The 22,753-nt window shown below is 37.0% G+C and overlaps 2 protein-coding genes across 8 annotated transcripts; one reads left to right on the top strand and one right to left on the bottom strand.

The window, feature by feature from the left end:
- Positions 1 to 337: 337 nt before the first annotated feature.
- On the bottom strand, positions 338 to 12,525 carry LOC110868811 (regulator of nonsense transcripts UPF2). Of its 7 annotated transcripts, none has more exons than XM_022118072.2 (18): positions 12,375 to 12,525; positions 10,930 to 11,022; positions 10,438 to 10,519; positions 9,665 to 9,867; positions 9,240 to 9,584; positions 7,997 to 8,101; positions 7,767 to 7,894; positions 6,604 to 6,777; positions 6,437 to 6,518; positions 5,632 to 5,928; positions 5,319 to 5,516; positions 4,673 to 4,774; positions 4,323 to 4,574; positions 3,443 to 3,661; positions 2,517 to 2,687; positions 2,251 to 2,436; positions 1,621 to 2,067; positions 338 to 1,087 (listed from the first exon to the last, which is right to left on the bottom strand). In XM_022118072.2, exons 2-18 carry the CDS (start codon positions 10,990 to 10,992, stop codon positions 587 to 589), a joined length of 3,555 nt encoding a protein of 1,184 aa, XP_021973764.1. In that variant the 5' UTR covers positions 10,993 to 11,022; positions 12,375 to 12,525; the 3' UTR covers positions 338 to 586. The 7 variants fall into 7 exon arrangements, with proteins under 7 accessions (XP_021973764.1, XP_035831234.1, XP_021973761.1 ...); XM_035975341.1 differs by having other exon boundaries at positions 5,632 to 5,910; positions 12,375 to 12,524; XM_022118069.2 differs by having other exon boundaries at positions 10,930 to 11,104; positions 12,375 to 12,521.
- A 5,240-nt stretch (positions 12,526 to 17,765) lies between these two features.
- On the top strand, positions 17,766 to 22,287 carry LOC110868812 (protein TONNEAU 1a). Its single transcript, XM_022118075.2, has 8 exons — positions 17,766 to 18,010; positions 19,375 to 19,507; positions 19,624 to 19,712; positions 19,813 to 19,935; positions 21,112 to 21,200; positions 21,282 to 21,307; positions 21,762 to 21,918; positions 22,003 to 22,287. Exons 1-8 carry the CDS (start codon positions 17,924 to 17,926, stop codon positions 22,037 to 22,039), a joined length of 741 nt encoding a protein of 246 aa, XP_021973767.1. The 5' UTR covers positions 17,766 to 17,923; the 3' UTR covers positions 22,040 to 22,287.
- Positions 22,288 to 22,753: the final 466 nt, after the last annotated feature.

Genomic DNA, 22,753 nt, shown 5'->3' with positions numbered 1-22,753 from the left:
CGGTTCAAAGCATCGTCTATTAATCATAATTAATTCCTTATTGGTGTTGAATGTAAATCGCTGTAATTTGGTTCTATGCGGGGCCGTTGTGAACCGGATTGCGTCGAAGGGGATCCGGATTTTCTTGTTGTTTGCCATTGTGAAACAGATCAGTCGAAGGAGAAGCAACGTCCTGAATCAGATTGCGAAGAGAGAAGGGAGGGTCTTATGTTTTTTTTTTTATTTTAGAAAATGAGTTACAAAAGGGTAAAGAGGTAATTTCTTATAAAAAGGGGAAATATATAATTGATATCATGGTTTAGGTAAACATGTAATAAGGCTTGTTAATATGGGGAAATATGTAAAAATCACTATATTTTTTGTTTGTAATGTTTTATAAACCGGACCGGCCGGTTGGATCCGAACCGGTTACTTAACTACTTTAACTAAGTGGTTCATTTGATAAAACATCAGCGTCGTGTATTGTATTGACAGAAAACACACCTAAAAGACTCGAACCAATAAGCCCACAAGAGCACAACTGTCAGGTATAACCGGAGACTCATGGTGCCAATATTCGACTCATCGTGGTTAATGGCTAAAATATTCACTTTCTTCGGCTATAATAGTATCCACCGCCTGAATGATGTGGGTACCTATGGCGGGACCCAGATCTCCCGCCATGACCATCCCACGTATGGCCTCTATAGACAACCCTACCACCGCCACTTTGACTCCAACCGACCGGAAGATTTCCCAACGCATTAAGTTCCTCTTCTTCTCTATCATTGTATTCTAAAACGAGTCTTTTAATATCTTGTTTCTCTTCCAACTCAGCCGCTTCCTTCTGTTTTGTGCTCTGCACAAGCGAGCAGTCACTCGGTATAAGCATTTGTTTTGTTTGTTGTTTGCTCCCTCGTTTGACCAGGACTTTGACCTTCACGTCCTTCCGTCCTCCGGACTCGTAGTCTGTTGCCTCGTCACCACTTTCTCCTTCACTCACCCTTCCATGGTGATCTCTTGTGGACCCCTCGAAAACATTCATCGGTATCATCATGTTTAGCGTTGGCCGGGCCCGCAACTCCAGTTTCCTTGATTCCAAGCTTTCCTGTTTAAATCACATGAAACAATTAGGTATCAACGAACTAGATGAAAAGTGCATTTGAAATAGAGTAAAATGTCATATTCGTCCCTGAAGTTTGGCCAGTTTTGCGACTTTCGTCCACATGTTTTTTTTTTTTTTTTTTTTGCATCTGAATCCTAAAGGTTTAAAACCTTGCCATTATCATCGGCTCGTTAACTCCATCCATTTTTCTCCGTTAAGTCGAGGGTAATTCCGTACATAAAGTGAAAAAGACCTAATTTCCCTTTAAGTGAATACTTCTACATTATGCTAAATGCTTGTACATAAAGTGAAAAAGACCGAATTGCCCTTTGGCTTAACAAAAAAGATGGAAATACCCCTGACTTAACAGAGAAAAATGGATGGAGTTAGCGAGCCGAATGAAAATGGCAAGATTTTAAACCTTTTGGATCTTGATGCGGAAAAACAAACCTTTGGACGAAAGTCGCAAAACTGGCCAAACCTCAAGGACAAAAATGGCATTTTACTCATTTGAACTAAAAAAAAAGTATGCATACCTGCATCAGGGCCCTAAATTCTCTATCGAATTCAGCTTCTTCCTCGGGGTCCACTAGCATGACTTTCTGCCGAACATGAATTTCATCATCCTCGTCAGACGCATGAGCATCGTCATCATAATCACTCTCACACGCATCGTCATCAAGCTCTTCATCATCATCGGGATCCATTGTGCTACCCTGAGACGCACTGTCGTATTCCCGATTACTTTCTTCATGGGTCCCGCCATTTTCTTCAATACCATTTACAACCGTTTGACCATTGACCGATAGGTCCGATAACCTTCCAGATGCAGAAGACATGCTTGTTAATTTTTCATGGTCCGTATGCTTCTCACCGCTAACTTTATCGGTGCGTTCGTTCTCATCAAGCTGAACCAACGCACCGTCAACTTCTTCAATGGTTGAATAACGAGTCATGTTGGGGCGTAAATCAGCAAACAAGTCCTAAAATGGTTACATTGTTATGTACAATGTTCTGGACGTACTAAATTGTAAATGGTAATCAGCAAACAACAGGGACCATCCGTGAACTTTTGTAAAGTTGGGGACCAAATCCAAACTTTTGGTAAACCACAGGGACCATCCGTGTACTTTAATCATATATGAAAATTGAAATTAAAGACTAACCTGCAAGTCAAATTCAATATCGAGAGGAAGTGAACCTTTAGCAAGTATGTATCGTTGAAAATGAATCAAAAATCGATCTAATTTCCTCTTTGATGAACCTCGACCGAAGTAGTGCCCACAAGTCTCGAGAAGTGTGATAATCAGTCTGATTCTAAAGCAATCTTCGGGTGGATCAAGCTCATCTTGCTACAGAAGATATGAAAAGATTAAAAAAAATTAAAAAAAAGCTAAAAACGAAGTAACAAAATATAAAGATTCATCTGTACCTCTTCTGTACCATGACCAAAAACGAGAATCAGATATAACGTATCGAAAACAACTGAAGAATCCACAAGTTCATAATTGTATAGCTCGCCTAAGAACCGCGTATGAGCAAGTCGTCGTTGTTGCATCCCATATTCATTTAACTCCAATCCTAGTCGAATTTCCTCCAAAACCTGTAAAAGAATAATTAATCATAACTAGTGGGTTACCACCCGCGCTCCGCAGCGGGTTCGAAACGTAGATAAACATAAGCAAATTGCAAAGCGCCACTCTAGGTGAAGATAAAAAAACCATGTCACGAGAGTATTTAAAAGTCACGGAAAAGTTATCGGTTCAGTTTGTTACGGTATCCGTATCGACACTCCTTATAACCATAAAAGCAAATATCTGTGGCGGGTTCGAAATGTAATTGAAATAACCTACTTACGACGGTACATATGGAAAATTCAGAAAAAAATACGTTGAGAAAAAAACTAAAAAGAAACCACAGAAAATAAGTAAAAGCAAAAAAAAAGCAAAAGTCGAGGGTCTAAGTAGTGTAACTACAATAAAGTGCAAGGGGAAATAATGAAAATTAAAAAAAATATTAAAGTTGAGGGGCTAAACATGTCATTACTAAAGTTGAGGGGCCAAATATATCAGTAGTTCATTACCAACGTTGAGGGGCCAAATATGTCATTACCAAAGTTGAGGGGCCAAAGTTGGTTGGTGTTCACAAAAGTTTAGGGGCTAAACATATCATTATTAAAGTTGAGGAGCTAAATCTTTCATTACCAAAGTTGAGGGGCCAAAGGTGATTGATACCAAAGTTGGTTGATGTGACAAAAAAGCATATTTATATTTATAGTATATATAATATGCAAATACAATTTATAACTACTACTATAATTTAACAATAATGATGACAACGATAAGGATAGTAACCGACCTCGTCGACTACAGCAACTGCAAACTCATCATGGTAGCGACTCAATCCGGAAGTAAGTGAAGCAATCAAGTGAATTTGACCGTATTTTCCTTTGTGAACCTTCAAAAAGCACTTTAACAGATACTGTTCACATTCAGCCCAAGGTAGCTTACGGAGTTGTCTCAGTACATGTTCAATTGATGACTTGTCAAGGTCTGAGAAAAGTAACTTCCTGATATACTGCACGCGTTATCAGATAAAAAGTTAAGTGAACATCGAGGTCATATAGAACATGAACTCACAAAATGTAAATATAACAAATAATAAATAACGTAGTATTTGACCCGCCGCACGTTGCGGCGGCGTAGAAACTTAAGTTAACTTGAACTTACGCCGACAAATATTTGACCCGACTCGTTTTCGAACAAAATTTACGTCAAAACGTAGACCAACTGAAACTGCACATGAAAATAAGCACGAAAACGTATTATATTTGACCGGACTCATTACCAAGAAAATTTACGTCGAAACGTAAATCAACTTGGATAAGAGAATAGTGTTTTTTCACATTAAAGAATGGTACCATGCGTTGCGGCGGAGTCGAAAAGTAAAGTTACTCGAATTTATACCGCTTAGTGAAAAGGTATTATATTTGACCCGACTCGTTTCCGAACAAAACGTAGACCAACCAAAAACGTACATAAAAATAAGCACGTAAAACTCGAGGGGGGTCAAAATGACATTTTACAAAGTTTTTAGAAAGCTGGGGGTGTAAGTGGCAATGCTAAAAGTTGAAGGGTTGAATACACAAAAAGAAAAAAAAAACTAAAGATTGGATGCCATTATTAAAAAATAGAGGTTGTCTTAGGAACTACTCCTAAGACACCCTCTTTTGTAATACCTGATGCAAAGGAGGACGGACTTTAGAGACCCGTGCAGACCGTTCAGGCGGTTTGCAGAGATAATACGCATTTTCGACAAGGGTGCTGTGTCGGGGATCCAAATTCTTGACGTTTTTTAGCCGCATGAGGATTTCTAGCATGTTTGCCATTCGTACGTTAGTATCGGGGTACCGGTAAAGATATCTGCCACATGTCTCAAGAAGATTGCATGCAACATCTATGTTATGATGGGTAAAGTCGTCTAAACACGCCTGTCAGAAGAAACTTATATCAGCATAAAGGTATAACCGTATAACTGAATTAGCTCTTGATGACGCGCTCAAGGTGTTTGATGAAATGTCTCAGTTACCTTTAGACAACTGAAAATGAGCCCAGCCGGTGCGATCTTAAACTTGCAAAGCTCTCCAATGAATCGAATGTTCCTGATCTTTGTCTCGATATTCATTTGATCCTGAAAGGCATTAACGATGATAAATAACTAATATAGAATTATGTACCTGTGATATGTTAGAGAAGTGTTATTTAGAGAAAAATAAATGAGTAAAATGCCATTTTCGTCCCTGAGGTTTGGCCGGTTTTGCGACTTTCGTCCAAAGGTTTGTTTTTTGCGTCTGAATCCAAAAGATTTGAAATCTTGTCATTTTCATCTGACTTGTTAACTCCATCCATTTTTTAATGTTAAGTCACATATATTTTCGTCCTTTTATCTATTTGTTTATTTATTTATTTATTTATAGATATACATAAAGGAAAACAAACTTGGGTAAACTTGAGGGTGGTAAACTTGGGTAGAATCATAAAGGAAAAGGACAAAAATACCCATGACTTAAACATTAAAAAATGGATGGAGTTAACGGGTCGGATGAAAATGGCAAGATTTCAAACCTTTTGGATCCAGATGCGAAAAAAAAAACCTTTGGACGAAAGTCGCAAAACCGGCCAAACCTCAGGGACGAAAATGGCATTTTACTCAAAATAAATGTATAAAATAAAACCTTCTTATTGATAAGGAAGTTGAACTCTTCCTCTAACAACTGCAAAAGCATCGAAGGCACATCCTTCATACAAGTTGATAACGTGGCAACCATGCGTGAGTAGTACGGTAGTAGCTCCAGAGATGTCCTGGGCACGTTAAACAAAGCTCTAACAAGCTTTTTGCGGGAAGATTTCGAATTTAAATAACAAAACTCCACCTGAAATTACATAGAAAATATACAAACATGTTATATGGCATGCAAGTGGAGAGAATTCAAACGAGAAAATTGTTGTCATAGAATTTAAAAAAAAAAAAAAAAAAAAAAGGATTACGGTCAACTGGTCAATAAGGTCACGGCTCACACAGCCAGGAAGCCTCTGCAACAAACCATCCAAGTTGGTTCCTTCAGGACCTCTAAGCTTCTCCTTCTCAATCTCACCATCTTTTTCTTTTCCTTTATCTTTTTCGGATTCCTTTGTACTTCCTTTATCCTTTTCGTCTTCATCCTTTCTTTTTTCGTTTCTACATTCCGGTAAAACCGCAGCATCTGCGGAAGTCTCTGCAGTGTCATGGGTGGCACCGGGACCTTGGTCGGGCTCAGGTGCTGAATCCTGCATAAGTTTAATTTGCTAATGTCTGATGATTTTTTTTTTATTGTTAACGTGCAAAATTTTAGGGTAAAATGCCATTTTCGTCCATGAGGTTTGGCCAGTTTTGCGACTTTCGTCCAAAAGTTTGTTTTTCCGCATCTAGATCCAAAAGGTTTGAGATCTTGCCCATTTTCATCCGGCTTGTTAACTCCATCCATTTTTCTCCGTTAAGTCAAGGGTATTTCCTTCTTTTTTGTTAACTTAAAGGGAAATTCGGTCTTTTTCAGTTTATGTTAAAAGACTGAATATCAATGAAAAAGACCGAATTGCCCTTTAAGTTAACAAAAAGGACAGAAATACCCTTGACTTAACGGAGAAAAACGGATGGAGTTAACGAGCCAGATGAACATAGCAAGATTTCAAACCTTTTGGATCCAGATGCGGAAAAACAAACCTTTGGACGAAAGTCGCAAAACTGACCAAACCCCAGGGACAAAAATGGCATTTTACACAATTTTATGAAGTAAGATTTGTTGAAAATACTTACAGTTGGTTGGTCTTGTGCTTTTGATGATTGATCGGTCCCTTTTTGATCTGTTTCTCCCAATAATACAGCAGGAACAAATGCCCTAAAAACCAAAACCATAACGTAACCAACACTTTACACTTCTAAAATGAATAATAATTTGCATATCTAATCGAGTAAGAACAAACCTGAGATCAGGTAAACATTCATAGAAGCTTTTGGTATCTTCATCATCCCACAATGCTTCAGCGACCGAGGCCTCTTTTCCGGTACCAGAAGATGACGTATCATCGCATGTCGTTAGCCTTGTGTGACCATCCTCTGGCATCACAGGCGGTTGCATATCAAGGGCTTCTGCTAAACTATCACATAAAAAATTTTGAAAAAAATATTAAAGGAAAAAAATGAAAACAAAATAGGATGTATATAATTTTCCCTTTTAACTTATTAAAGCAACTAGGAGTGTGCACGACTCGGTTTGGTTCGGTTATTAGCATTAATCGTAACCATAACCGAAACCGAAGTCATCGGTTAATCTATTTTATTAACGAATTCGGTTTATTCAGTTTGTCGGTTTTCAGTTCGGTTCGGATATTTTCGGTTAATAACCGAAACCAAACTTGGGCTAAAATTTTTGCTTAAAAATACATGTAATGGAGGTATAACTTATAATAAGTACATGAAATGTAGGTATAAATAAATGAAATGGAAGTATAAATACATGAATGGGAGGTCATCATCATCATACTTGGTATATCCCACCAATAGCAAAGCTAAGGTAGGGTCTGAGGAGGGTGAGATGTAGACAGCCTTACCTCTACCCTGTAGGAATAGAGATGCTGCTTCCAATGAGACCCCCGGCTCGATAGTAGTTTTGCATCAAGCCTTGGACATAAGGCACATAACACTCAGCAATTGAGACAAACGCCGATTAGTGCATGTACCCCGTTGTCTTCCGGCTATCAACGCCACCACATGATGCATGATTAACCATCCCCTCTTTTAACGTTATTTTCACGAAATTAGTAAAATAACGTTAAAATTAGTGCACTTTCACTTTTGCCCCCCCGAGCGCCCACACATATATACATTATATGAACAGGAGGTGAAAACATGAAATACATGAAATGAAGGCATAAAGACTAGAAATATATGAAAATATGAATGGTGCGGTTCAGTTAACTTTGGTTAACCGAGCGTACAAAAAAACAGTAACCGATCAGGTAATTCGGTTAGTTTCGCTTTGTCGGTTTACGTTTCGTTTCAGTTAATGGTTCAATTATTGCTCACCCCTAAAAGCAACCATATAAAAATATAAAAACGAAAGGAAAACAAACAGCAAAAAACTTACGCAGAGACACCTCGGTACAGCTGGTCATAAGACTTCCTAAGTTTTTCATATGAAGAAGCGTTTTCTTCGCTAAGCTCACCTTTAGCATTCAAAATCTTTGCATTCTCATGCTCCAGTTGACGCAGGGACTTCATTTCGGCAGCGCAAACAGACAGAATAGAAAACATTTAATCAAACAGAAATTTCAAATTAAATGATTCCCCGCTGATTCAAAGTATACAAATACTTACACTGTGTTCAGACTGGAGTAGCTCAACTGCAGCATCATAATACGTATGAAATGCCTTTTTGAAGACTTTTTTCTGGTCTGAAGTGATATTGAGCCCCTTAAAAAACTGCAATGGCAGTCAGTTAAAAGTCAAAAGAGTTAATTATTGTTTTCGTCCTTGTGGTTTGTTAAAAATCACTATTTCAGTCTATTAGTTTAAAAATTGTGGTTTCAGTCCTTGTGGTTTCACTTTCGTAACCATTTTAGTCCCTGTGGTTCCACTTTCGTAACCATTTCAATCCATTTATTCTGTAAGTACAGGGACTGAAATGGTTACAAGGTGGACTAAAATTGCTACGAAAGTGAAACCACAGGGACAGAAATCGCAAATTTTAAACTAATGGACTGAAATAGTGATTTTTAACAAACCACAGGGACGAATACAGTAATTAACTCAAGTCAAAAATACAAGGGAACCTTTCTTCGTATTATTAATATAAAAAAGAGGGTGTCTTAGAAATAATATCCAAGACACAACCTCTATTTTTTTATTGTTTTTCTTTGCCAAATTTACAAACGATGCCATTCAACCCATCGTTTTTTTTTTTTTTTTTTTTTGTGTACTCAACCCTTCAACTTTTAGCATTGGCACTTACAAGTTACACCCCCTCAGCTTTTTTAAAACTTTGTAAAATGTCATTTTGACCCCTCGAGTTTTACGTGCTTAATTTTATGTACGTGGGTCAAATATAATAAGTTTTTGTGCTTATTTTTATGTACGTTTTTGGTTGGTCCAAGTTTTGTTCGAAAACGAGTCTAGTCAAATATAATAGTACGATACATTTTCACTAGGCGGTATAAATTCGAGTTACTTTATGTATCGACTCCGTTGTAACACGTGGTACCATTCTTTAACGTAAGAGAACACTATTTTCTTACGTGCTTATTTTTAGTATGTTTCGTTATAAATCCAAGTTGGTTTACATTTCGACGTAAATTTTCTCGGTAATGAGTCAGGTCAAACATAATACGTTTTCGTGCTTATTTTCATGTGCGTTTTCAGTTGGTCTACATTTTGACGTAAATTTTGTTCGAAAACGAGTCGGGTCAAATATTTAAGGATACAACTTCGAATTACTTTAAGTTTTAACGCTGCCGCAACGCGCGACGGGTCAAAATACTAGCTTATAAGTTGATTTCGACTTTCAACATTTCACTAAACCATGTTTAAGAATTAAGATATGCATTACGAATACTGAAAATACCTCTTCAACGAGTTCTTCTCCGGCATGCGGAAGTCCAATAAAATATCTCGCCTGTCGAGCAAAACTAGCGAGAAGAGACAAATTTGTATGAGCTGTATCTCTATCTTTTAGGTGGTCTAAGCTGGCAAGATCCTTAATAATAGCCACAAAAATAGTAACATCATCTATAACTCCATCGAAAAACAGTTCCAATAAAAGTTTTAACGCACTGCGTTTCTTCATAGCCTTCAAGTTTCTGTCTGCGTCAACGTCATCCGTAGATTTACCGGGAAAGAAGGTTTTCGTAAGCCCTTGGACCAAGGTTGGAGAAAAGTCTTTGTATCTTTGATGAAGCAATGAACAGACCTGAATTAAATAATTAAATAAATATATTAATATAATAAATCCTGATTTAAGCGCGTACACATCATAAAAGTGGTAATTACCTGAACTGCAGCCTGTATGTCTGAGCTTTTTAACTTGGCATCACAGATTGCAGCCACTGCTTCACTAACAAATTTGCTTAAGTTGACATTTTTTAACTCGTCCATCAAACTTTCACGCTGTTCTTCATTGATCTGCTTAAGTTTTTTAATGACTGCTGTATTACGCTTGATGCTAGAGTCCAATGTCCGTAACGTGCTGGCGTCTGTTACAAAAAATGAAAGGAACTTTAAAACCAAACAGAGAAGCTCTAGAGATGGTGATTACAGGTATTGAGATAAGTTATCTAATTCTCAAAACTAGGGGTGCAAATGAGCCGAGCTACTCGCGAGCTACTCGAGCTCGGCTCGAAAAAAAGCTCGAACAAGCCGAGCTTAAACGAGCTCGAGCTCAAGCCCGAGCCTAAAAAACAAGCTCGTTTAGTAAACGAGCCCGAGCCCGAGCTTCGCTTATCGAGCTCGAGCCGGCTCGCGAGCCTAAACGAGCTTTCTGTTAGTATATTTTTTATTAACATATTAAACATATATTTATATAATAAAAATTACCATTTATATAAATATAAAAAAATAACTTAATTATATGTATAATAATAATTATAATTAATATAAATTTATTAATAAATACTAAACGAGTCGAGCCGAGCTCGAGCTTTCATATGTTAAACGAGCTCGAGCTCGAGCCTGGTCGAGCTCGGGCTCGGCTCGGCTCGTTTGCACCCCTACGTCAAAACTCCTGTAAAATTAGACAAAACGTTTTCTATTTTATGACTACTAACCAGGTCTTTCGGGATATAAATTAGTTTGACGAAGAGCCAACTTTGCTAACAACGACTTCTTTAACTCTTCACGGCGAGATACCTGCAACAAGAAATAAGCATAGATGATCTTCAAAATATTATAAAAGAGTTAATTGCCCGGATGGTCCCTGTGGTTTCACGTTTTTTCACGTTTAGTCCCCATCTTTTGGAAATAGCATGTATGCTCCCTATGGTTTGTCATTTTGTTACTCGGATAGTCCCCTGGCATTTACTCAGGGGACTATCCGAGTAACAAAATGACAAACTATAGGGAGCATACCTGCTATTTCCAAACTAACTGGCATCTACCCAGGGGACTATCCGAGTAACAAAATAACAAACCATAGGGAGCATGCCTGCTATTTTCAAAAGGTGGGGACTAAACGTGAAACCACAGGGACCATCCGAGCAATTAACTCTATTATAAAAACTATCATACGTTTTGACATTTCTACATGAAGATTTTTGTACCTCATCGTCTTGCTTGCTCTGGCTATCACCGACACCATGTGAATCGTCATCAGGGTGTTCCATTTTCTTACTTGTGATACAATATGCAGTCCGCTAAGAAAGATTATGTTGAGAAACTAGTAAGCTAACCACCACGCACGATGAACGAAAAACTGTACTTCCAAGTGTTGACACGCTACAAGGAGATGGTCTCCAACACCATGTGAATAATAAGCCAATGTAATTAAGATGAACCACAACTAGTAGCATTTGTACACAAAAGTATGATAAGAACTTAGATCATTAAGATCATGTTCGAAGTTTAAGCATATAAAGAGTGCAGTGTTCGTTATTTGATTAGGAATGTCGTAACTTACATTAAATATTGAATAGTAGTCTCGAGTCTCGACTCTCGATTTAATACCACTATAGTGTAACACTTTAGTTAGTTTACCGCTCGGATAAAAGCTCGCTTTGATCAGAACACATTCAACAATCAAAAGTGTCCACACTAGGGGTGTTCTTCGGAAGTTTTTTTTTCGGGTTTCGGGTTGTTCGAGTTTTTGGCTGGGAAAAAGTGACCCGATAACCAAACCATTTAAAGTTTGGATTGGTCGGGTTTGGGTTATTCGGGTCCGGGTTAGTTCGGGTCGGGTTGTTCGGTTTTCGGGTTTAGATGTAATATTAAAAAAAATGTTTTTTTTTTGCGCAAAATATTATTAAAATTCATCATGCTACTTAAAAAAAATCATTAATACTTAAAAAAAATCTGACAATATGATATGATAATGTTCAAAAGTCCTAAAACATAATGTTTCAGATACCGAAAACTCTAAACCAAAACACATCTACCAAAAAAAACATTAAATGTTTGGGGTTTTTTCGGATTTCAGGTTTTTCGGGTCGGATTGTTCGGGTTTTTGGCCGGATAAAAGTGACCCGATAACCGACCCATTTACGGTTCGGGTTTTCCGGGTATCATCTAATTCGGGTTCGGGTGGCTTCGGGTCAGGTTTCGGATAAAAGTGAACAGACCTAGTCCACACTCAACTGTGCTCTAAATCCCTAACTCAACTACTCAATCAACCACAAGTCACACAACCATCCACGTCATCACATACAATCAGCATCCATTTAGACCTTAACTGAAGGTTCCAGAGACATTCAGAACCACCATCATCATTATACTACACCATAATCATCATTATACTAAACCATAGCTGCTATCTAAAGTAATTTTATTCGATAATATACATCACTACACGTGTTTACTTCCATCTTTCATGATTCGTTCACAAATATATTACAAACTACTTCAATCGGTGATAAAACACTTCAATTGGAACAGATACACAACTGAATTTGAAAAATATCGTTTATATGATCTATGATCGTAGCCCTAATTTGTTAGTGAAAGTGAAATCAGACACTCTCAAATTATACAGGAAAGGCAAAAAAACAGGTACCTGTTAGGGATCGTCGAAATTCTCTATAGTTTGGTGATAATTTGTTGCTCTGTTACAATGATGCAGGAGTGCTGATAGAGATGATCATTGAGATTGCTAATGATTTTGCAGATCAATGGAGATAAAAATGTTAGGGTTCTTATATGGGGTCGCGAATATACGTGTCTAAGTAACTAGTAATGTTGCGGCGCGGGTAGTTCGCAAATATCAAACGGACTAGTCCAAGCGTTATGTGATATGTTAACCATATGAAAACGCACGTATCCAATTGAACTCAATATATGCTATAGTTGCATTGCGATTTGAGATCAAAACGTAACGTAAATTGAATTTTTATCGTACAATCATAATGTATTATACGTGACACGACTAACTCGAATTTGATAAAGTTCATAAAAAGTTATGTGGTTAAAAATTGCATTTCCTAAACTTAAGGGCTAATAAAGGGTAAAGATAAAATTTGATAAAGTTTTGAGATAAGAATGAAACTATAACAAGGTTGGGGCTGAAAAGTAAACTACCAAAAAGTTGGGGTGTTAAAAGCAGACTATTTATAAAATGAAGTAGTAGTTTATGAACTAAATTTGCTATTTTATGAAACTTTGAAGGTAGCAAAGTAAAGGAGCTAAAATTGCAACAACGTAAAACTGTAAAAGTATGGGAAAGGGAGGCAAAGCCTATGGGGTTTCCACCAACTTTGTCCTTTAAGAGTGTATAGAATGTGGATGTTTGTATATTAGGATTTTAAGTTTTGTTAAATATTTATTTTATGTTTGTAATGTTTTATTTTGATTACTATACTCTTATATATGTCCAATATGTCCTTTGGGATGGTATTTTTGGTTCAAGAATGCCTTATCTCTTAAATTATTGGTTATGAAACAGATCAAAATTTTATTGTTAAGCGTGCCTCTACCGGGGCACTAGTACTCCAATCCCCTTATCTACCGAACCAGATCTATTTGGAAGACGATTCAATTGAATACGCCAACCAAAAATGTGAACCTTTATAGGTATAAAACAAGTCCACCTAGTCTCCCACGGGGCACCTGGTAAAATTAACTCATCAATAAAGTTACGAATATCCTTAACACTAAATGTGCCATCACTAGCAAAATCCCAATACCATACCTCTCGATTTTCAGCAAACTCACATTATTTAAAATCCAGAGAATGTTATTGAACTGGTTAGATCTAGTACCTCCACAAATAGATCGTCTCCGATCCTAACACCAACCAGAACCACTACAAAGATCCAATACAGAGCAACCTTTATGAAATTCCAAATGAAACAATCTAGGGAATCTCATACATAATGGGTTTATCTCCCAACCAGTTCTTAATCCGTAATTTCGTATCTACCCCATCCTCACTTTCTTCTTCAAGGTAAACTAAGATGAAACACCACTATCATTAATAAACCCGCTTGATTTAATGATACGATTCCATAGATCACCAGTAGAACCACTCCCGTGCCCATCGAAAATCCATGCTTTATCCCGTAAATCACCTCTAATAATTTTTACACATAAATCATTTTCCCTAGTACGAATCTCCATCTCCACTTTGTAAAAGAGTTCAAACTCCATAGACTCCCAACCTTTAAACCACCTTTTTGTTTGCTAGATAAACGGACCATATCCCATTTAACCCATTAAAATTTTCTACCACCCTCTAACTCTCCGTAAAAGATCTTAGACCGGATTATTTCCAAAATTTCCAAAGCTCCCAAACATATTTTAAAATAGCACACAAGTCACCAACCCAAAGCATGTTGGCTCTCCATTTCGACAAGCAATGACGAAACTTGTCAATAACAGGTTGCCAACCTTGACTACGAGAAGACCCAATGCATGGACGGAAGTATATGGATAGATCGTACGATGCATGAATGTAAGTATCAGGATAGATCACACAATGCATGGATATATGTAAGCATGTTGTGAATCATTCTTGTGTTTTCCTGTTTAAAAGACTTCATAAAACTCATGTTTGGTTATATCTGAAACTTGAGCACACAATGCACGGATGTAAGTATCAGGATAGATCACACGCCTGTTCGTTTAAAGGAGTCTTGTTCGCCAACATCTTTATAAGTTTGATAATTTGTTGAAAACATAGAAAAGTACCGTAAAAGTTATATCAAATTAAAGAACATCTAATATGTTTAATATAAAAGGTTAATGTTTAATAGATACCTTTTATGGAACGAATTTGACGGGCGTAATAAATGAAAGAGATATAGTAAATGGAAGATGCCAATTTTTGGAAGAACCGTAAGACATGAATAATGTTAAAATCTTATTCATAATTGTTTATATACGATAGATAGAATCACAAGATTGAATCAGATCTAAATCAATATCTGATTCTCTGTAATAAGTGTTGTAAATGTACATTACAAAATAATTCCTAGAACGATTCACGAAAATAACTAACCACATGAAAATTCAAAGTTAAAGACATTAATTCACTTTTAATAATAGGCTTAACCGTTCTTCGATCATTAAAAGGAACTCTAAGTATAGATCTATTATAATTTGTGTGGCTTGATTTATACCGGTCCTAACTCTTGTTTACATAATTCTAAAACTTAGTTTTCAACTTCAAGCATGACAACTATAGTATAATACTCTTCATATAAATTCAGATCACTAAATCTGGTTATTTGAGAGTTAGATTTTAGTGTGCCATAACAATTTTTTAAAAAAAAAAACAACAAGTCTACCTTAAACTTACATCGTAAACCCATTCTATTTTAGTAAAGTTAACTCACTTGTTCCACTTGTTTATCAGACCATTTGTCATGGTACATGCCTAGGGCATGGCCACCCCTACGTCGGAGCCACCTTGAAACCAAATTAGACCTGTTGCCACGTCGTCAACAATTTGCCCCTTCATGTGTGGTTGGAACAATGCTTTCCCCTCACTCCCCCACCGACACAATGTCCAACCCCCACTATACCGAAAACCTGTAAAACTAACATCGTTTCAGAACCAGTTCAAAGCCTCCACACCATCATCAACACCCATTACGTAGTCTTAAAAACAAATCTCTAAAAACGTGAATAATATTAAACTTTCATTACTTGACATATTATCAATAAGTAGGGCTGCAAACGAACTGAACGAACACAAACAATACCTCGTGTTCGTTTGTTAAGAAATATACGTGTTCATGAACTGTTCATGCAAGGCCGTCTCCAAGAGTGTTAAAAAAAATTGGGCCACGGGCGAGACAATAAGTTGGGCTCTCTCCTTATAATATAAACTCATCAATTATATATTAAGAAACCACAATACCACAACACGATGATAATTTTAATAAAATAAACAAAAATAAGAAGAAAAATAGTGTACGAAAATAATTGAACTTATTTAAACGAATCGTGCGGCTCAGCTAACGTTTTTTTAAATAAAACCATTTGCAACAGCTACATCACCATCTACATCACCATCTGAAAGCTAAAAAATCAAACATCCAAGATCTCTACTAGCAATATTGCTAGCAACAAGATTTATTAATTTCACCGATAAGCAGCAAAATATGAGCATACAACTCTAGTATTAATTTAGGGACAATTTAAATTTAATGTGTAAAAAATAAAATATGAAAAGTTGTATCACAAACAAAAATTTTTGAAACTAGGAAATATTTAGGGGTTGTTTGTTTTTGCTTAAAAGGTCTGCAAAGAGCCTATGTCTGCAGGCGGGCAGACATAAGGTCTTGAAGACTGTTTGTTTTTTTTCTTTAAACAGATCTGAAATCACCTTTTTTCATCTTAAAAATTAAGCTATGATTCCTTGCTTAAAACATCTTCACAAAGAACCAAAACAAAAACCCTAAACACAAATGAAGAGTAGACCTTATACACAGACCTCATCCACCTCTCGATTCCCCTCTTCTCCCTCAGATCGAGTCGCCGGACTCCGGCGACGTACCAGCCAACTTCGATCACCACACATCCACACCCTCTAAACCACCCCCATTCGATCTTTGTACCGGCCGACCACCACCACCACCACCGTCTGGTCGTCTTCTCCCTCAAATGGAGGAGAGTTGCAGTTTACTGGAGAGACTTTGAGTCGTGACGTTGAGTCGTCTTCAATATCATCATCGGAGAATCTCAAGTGAAATCGGAGCTATCGGCCAACATTGAGCTTCGTCAGACTGACGGCCACCACGCTGCCATGGGGAAGGTGGTCGACCTCCCCTTTCTCTCACCGGTTACTCTTCTCTTCTCGCAACCCTTCTCTCTCCGTCGAGACTCTCTCTCTCTCTCTCTCTGCTTGCATCTGGGTGTGTGGCCGGAGGGGACTGCCGGCTCGGGTGTGGGTCACTGAGAAACCGAGAGAGGGGGTAGAGGTGTAAGTGTGTGATTGTCAACTGGTGAGGTGAATCGTGGAATTAAAGTACAGTTGGGTGTGGATTGGAGTTGAAGATCTTGTATGTTTGTTGATGATTTTCAGTTTATACAGACACTAAAAACAAACAGTCTGATATTTTCAGCTTGCAGAGCTTCAGACCACATCTTCAGTTGCAGACATGGAAACAGATGAAATCAGCTTGCAGACAGTTTATGTCTGCAAAAACAAACAACACCTTAAAAAACTCAAAGGCCAACCGGCCAGCTACAGAAAATGAAAAAAAAAAGATAGAAAAAAGGGCAAAACCAAGAATCGAACACACAACTTTTGTTAACTAAACTCAAAAAAACCAGTTGGGTTGCTATTGTATTATATCGTGCAGTCCCATATTATTCATGTAATATACATAAACAAAATTTTATATTTTGGGCCTCTTTTAGTTTTGGGCCTTGGCCATTGCCCGGGCTGCCCAACCCAATAACCGGGCCTGTGTTCATGAACACTTATCGAACGAGATTTTATGTTCATGTTTGTTTGTTAAGAAAATGAACTTGTTCGTGTTCGTTTGTTAATTTTAGGCAACGAACGAAAATGAACACAAACGAGCACAAACTAATGTTCATGAACACAAATGGAAACAAACAAACAAAAACAAGCATTATGAATAAAATATATAATACACTGACACTTTTCAATATTTCATTTGTTGGAATTTTGAAGTATTTAAATAAAATATAAAACTAAAAGCGCTAATGAACTGTCGGACACAAAGGAACACGTTACCAAACATTCACGAACATAAACGAACGAATGCGACCTATGCGACATCAGTTCATGTTCGTTCATTTAGCTAAACGAACGGAATTTTTCGTGTTTGTTTATTTAATAACGAACAAACACAAACGAACTTTCCATCCAACAGTTCACCAACTATTCTTTGAACGTTCGTTTGCGGCCAGTCAATAATACATTATGGTGAATTATATAGTCAATCATTTCAACAAGACCTTTGAAGCTTGAAGCATCCATATACACGACCCGTTTCAACCGTTGGGTCGCACTTCACATACCCGAATTCTCACAAAAACAGTCGAAAAAATTTCAAACGAATCCCCAAATCGATTTTGTTTCCGACGATATAAACACAACTTGACGAACACAAAACATCATCTGAAAAAAAAATGGATGATTACACTAGAGAAATGATGGACCTGAAGACGCTCGTTACTCGAACCCTAGAAAAGAAAGGCGTTCTCGCTAAGATCCGAGTAAAACACACATCCTTTATCATCTGTTTACATGTTTCTATCCTTTAATTCATTCAAATTTCACTTACAATTCTTCGTATACTGGAAATCATGTTGTTATCTGTTGAATTTGTATAAAATGCTGCTGGATCGGGTGCGTGTTATGTGTTTTAGGCGATTTGAAGGTAATGTTGATGTTATGTTGTGTGTATGAGTGTATTTAGGTTATATTGAACGTGTATATGACTCTACTTTGATTCTAGGGTTTTGAGTTTGCTAGTGATGATAATGTTGATGTTGTATTGTGTGTTTGAGTATTTTTAGGTTAAAATTAAATGTGTATATGACTCTACTTTGATTTTAGGGTTTTGAGTTTGCTAGTGATGATATTGTTGATGTTGTATTGTGTGTTTGAGTGTCTTTAGGTTAAAATTAAATGTGTATATAACTCCACTTTGGTTTTAGGGTTTTGAGCTTGCTAGTGATGATAATGCTGATGTAATATTGTGTGTTTGAGTGTATTTAGGTTAAAATTGAACGTACGTATGACCTTAATCCGGTTTTAGGGTTTTGAGTTTGCTATGATATTGATATCTTCGTGTGGTTCGTGTGGTTAAAATAATTTAAGTTTTCAAGTTGTTAGGGCTTCTGGTTTGTGGAATTGGAGGATTTGTTTAGAGGTTAGGTTATATGTTTGTTGTGTGGGCATATAATGTGTATATGCGTGAGCGCTCGGGGAGCAAAAGTGAAATTGCACTAATTTTAATGTTATTTTACTAATTTCGTGAAAATAACGTTAAAAGCGACAAATGGTTAATCATGCATCGTGTGGTGGCGTTGATAGCCGAACGACGTTGATAGCCGAACGACATGGGGATACATGCACTAATCGGCCTTTGTCCCGGTTGCTGAGTGTCATGTGCCTTATGTCCAAGGCTTGATGCAAAGCTACTATCGAGTCGGGGGTCTCACTGGAAGCAGCCTCTCTATTCCTATGGGTAGAGGTAAGGCTGTCTACATCTTACCCTCCTCAGACCCTACCTTAGCTTTGCTATTGGTGGGGTTTACTGAGTATGATGATGTTATATGTTTGTTGTTTGATTTAATATGTTGAGTGAAGGTGTTAACACATGAGAGGTCTTTTGTAAATGTTACAATAAGAAGATGCAAAATGGCTATGAAGTGATAACAAAGATCTTAAATCTACGTTTTATACGATTATGGACCGTGTGAGTTTCTTTATTCGTATTAAATACAGTAATCTATGTTTGAATACGCTTTATTTGAAGAAAAAGGAAAAAAAAGGAACTTAATCTTGCACTTATATATTCTCTTACGTAATCAACTTGATCACTTATTACTAATACGTTTGCTATCGATGAAAGGCTGAACTCAGAGCGAGTGTATTTGAGGCAATCGAGGAAGAAGATAAAGTGATTGAAAAGGATGAAGGTCTACCTCCTGCACTGTTGGGTAGCTGCAATGATCGTGCAAAGCAACTTCATGCTTCCCCTTCAGGTATCCTCAAATAAAGTTTTAAGAACAAATATCTGTTTATTTCCATGGAGGATGAGTGGATGGCATTTAAATCACGAGCGTAACACATTTTTCGGTTTTATTTGATTTGATTTCAGGCCGGCTTCTAACTGCGTTAATTTGTGAATACTTGGATTGGGCACAACTGGGCCACACGCTAAAAGTGTATTTGCCCGAGTGTAATCTGGTAACAGTTTTCTTTCTTATCATCTATACTATCATTCACGATTCTTTCAACTTTCAAGTTTTGTTCAATTGCGGTTCTTTTTTAATCCTGCCATTTGCAGCAAAAGGATGCCTGGAAAGCAGAGTTAAGGGACTTTAGTAACAAAAATGGTTATGATATAAACAGGAATGGGGATAGTGGCCCGTTACTGTTAGACGTGCTTGAAGGCTTCTTGAAGTTTGAGGTTTGATATCTATTTTCGAACTTTATTGGCCTCTTTTTATAGTCAGACTCAGAAAAGTAGATACGGAGTTCATATGAAAAAAGTTGATTATTGAGAGATGCATGTGAAATTACCTAACTATCCCTAACTTCAGTCAGTTGATTATCCAACTCTGTTCAAACTTACATTTTAACACCTGTTAGAAAATAGAATACTCGGTAGAGCTTCTTGGACACAACAGTATTCTATTTTATAGTATCCTCTTATATGCATGGGCAGGGCGTGATGTTTAGGTTAAATCTTAATTAGAATGTTTGGAGGATTCACTCATAGGATATCTTAATGATGTAATAATTAGTGGCGATGCGTCATAGTAATAATTAGTTGATAAAAGCTAAGCAGTCAATAGCGGTGCTATAGCGGTTAGCGGACCTCAGGGTGTATAGCGGTCCAAATAGCGGTGGCCTATAGCGGTTCCGCTATTAGCGGCGCTAAATACCACTATAGCGGTGCTATAGCGGTGGCCTATAGCGGCTATAGCAGTAACGGTGTTTGATTGTGTTGATTCTTAAATTAAATACTTCAAATTACTATTAGTATTTGATTTGCAACAGGTTTTTGATAATGGAATGATATTACTATTAATATTTTTCGAAGATATATTTATATACACCGCTATATCACCGCTATACCACCGCTATAACCTATATATCATATAGCGGACCTTGACCGCTATTCGATTTTGGACCGCTTTAACTGCATAGGATAAAAGTATGTAACATATAATTAGAAGTCCAATTACTTTTTTTGGCTCGGTTTTGACTGAAACTCAGCATTGAACCCTTTTACTTGCTTCCAAATTTGCTGGAATGATTCGTACCTCTGAAAGCATAACGAATATAGAACCAAATCAAACAGATAAATTTTGATTCGATTCTTTGTATACTTTTGTTCTTGTGTTGGAAGTGTTAGTATCGATGCAATAATTTAGTAACTTCATGATTCTAAGAGAGGATCTATCATCACGCACCCTTAAATTAGAATGACATTCCAACTATGATACTTTTTTATTTACTTTTGGATTAAATAGGACTGGCTTTTAATATATGTGAAGTTATTGATTGAATTCAATTTAAATATGGACAATTCGGTTTAAATGTTTAATACTAACTTATATACTTGCTTTATTTCTTGCAGAGTCAATCTCAAGGAAGAGGCAGTGTAGATTCTCGAAACCGAAGGCCATCTCCATCTTCTGTCGTTGGTGGATTAGCTCCTTTGGGAAGGTAATTAAATAATTATGAAAATTTTAGTTTTAGAAATACATTTTTATTAATAATAATAATTATCTGTTTTTCTTATGCCAGACAAGGTACCAGTTCCCAGACATCTGGTAAGCATTACTATCCCTTTATATTATTATTTACAAATTAAAAGAAGTAAAGTGCACACATAGTCCCAGTGGTTTATTATTATTTACAAATTAAAAAGAATAAAGTGCACACATAGTCCCAGTGGTTTTTTAAAGTTTTGGATTTGGTCCCTAGCTTTTCAAAAGTACATGGATGGTCCATGTGGTTTGCACTTTGTTACGCATCGAGTCCCCGGTCAACAAATATAAAGGTTTTAGGAGGTCCAAGTTAGGGACTAAATGCGTTACACAGTGCAAACCACAACAACCATCCCTGTGCTTTTAGAAAGCTAGGGACCAAATTCGAAATTTTGGAAAACCACAGGGACTATTCGTGTTCTTTACTTAATTAAAAAATAAGGTAAAATTTATTTTCATCTGCTTCTTAGCATTCGCCATATTTGTACTATTATTTATGTTTATGTTAATTATTCAGACCGACGAGGAGGTTCTTCAACCTCTAGCTACAGGCATGATGATTACAACTATAGATACGAAAGCGACGATACTTCCGAGGATGTTAATCGCACGTCAATTGCTTTGGAGAATCTTCAGTTGGATAGAAAGTCCCGAAATTTCACCCCCTCATGGCGGTTTGTATTCTTAACCCCTGTAATTTTTAAAATTTTACCGTCAGAAGGAAAATTTAACCTCAACTGCTAACTTATGTTTTGCAGGCATGGTGGGGACGGTGGCAACAAAGACAACATGTAACATCGATGATACCCGCAAACGTGTAGTTTGTAGCAGACTATGATGTATGTCTTTCTTAACATATGAGAGAGCTGTTTCATAAAGAACAAACGTTCATGTTCTTTGTTTTTATGATTTTGTAATGTTTACTCAACTTCAGTCGACATCTTCTTTGTCCTTCATTTCGGGTTTGGGTATGATTTAGCATAAACAATTGTTTTGCATGATTTAATATTATGATTGTAAAGTTAACCGCAGTATTTTCGATGTTTGTGTTAGATGCTACTCTTTTGGTGCATATAGTTTCCAGTTAACAAAACATGATTGATGCTCTGAATTCTGAAATGGGGATGTTTGCTGTTTACAGTGTCACATTGTGTTTAGATCACTAAAGCTGGTTGATGTTCAAGCATTTATGATTTAACCTTTTGGATGATCTAAAGATTTTCAAACTTAATGGGTTTTCTTTTCCTAATTTTTGTTACAAATTAATGATACTACTTGAATTCTATTATTTTTTAAATCAAAGTATTTTGTCAAAGTATGTATATAAGGAAGTAGAGGGGATCCTGGAAATATTGGGGTGACTGTTCGGGGATGGACCCAGAGTGACCAGCAAGGGGACGGTTGGTAGAGGAGCGGCAGCAACGGTTGACTGAGGCTACAGTGAGCGGAGGAGCGGTGACAATGGCCGACTGAGGCTACACTACCGCGGCTGGCTGAGACTTAAATGGG

The sequence above is a fragment of the Helianthus annuus genome, chromosome 7, assembly GCF_002127325.2.
Source record: "Helianthus annuus cultivar XRQ/B chromosome 7, HanXRQr2.0-SUNRISE, whole genome shotgun sequence".
NCBI classification, from domain to species: domain Eukaryota; kingdom Viridiplantae; phylum Streptophyta; class Magnoliopsida; order Asterales; family Asteraceae; genus Helianthus; species Helianthus annuus.
Note: the sequence above shows the minus strand (reverse complement) of the source record. Positions and strands in the feature narration are given on the sequence as shown.

What these genes read in the sequence shown, in the direction of transcription:
- LOC110868811 (XM_022118072.2), bottom strand. Translation starts at nt 10,992, where the DNA reads ATGGAACACCCTGATGACGATTCACATGGTGTCGGTGATAGCCAGAGC. An exon ending in TTTATATCCCGAAAGACCTG is followed by an intron (nt 9,868 to 10,437) that starts GTTAGTAGTCAT and finishes TTTTTGTAACAG; the next exon opens with ACGCCAGCACGTTACGGACA. An exon ending in ACTTCCTTATCAATAAGAAG is followed by an intron (nt 4,775 to 5,318) that starts GTTTTATTTTAT and finishes AATGCCTTTCAG; the next exon opens with GATCAAATGAATATCGAGAC.
- LOC110868812 (XM_022118075.2), top strand. Translation starts at nt 17,924, where the DNA reads ATGGATGATTACACTAGAGAAATGATGGACCTGAAGACGCTCGTTACT. An exon ending in GCGTTCTCGCTAAGATCCGA is followed by an intron (nt 18,011 to 19,374) that starts GTAAAACACACA and finishes TATCGATGAAAG; the next exon opens with GCTGAACTCAGAGCGAGTGT. An exon ending in AATTTCACCCCCTCATGGCG is followed by an intron (nt 21,919 to 22,002) that starts GTTTGTATTCTT and finishes TATGTTTTGCAG; the next exon opens with GCATGGTGGGGACGGTGGCA.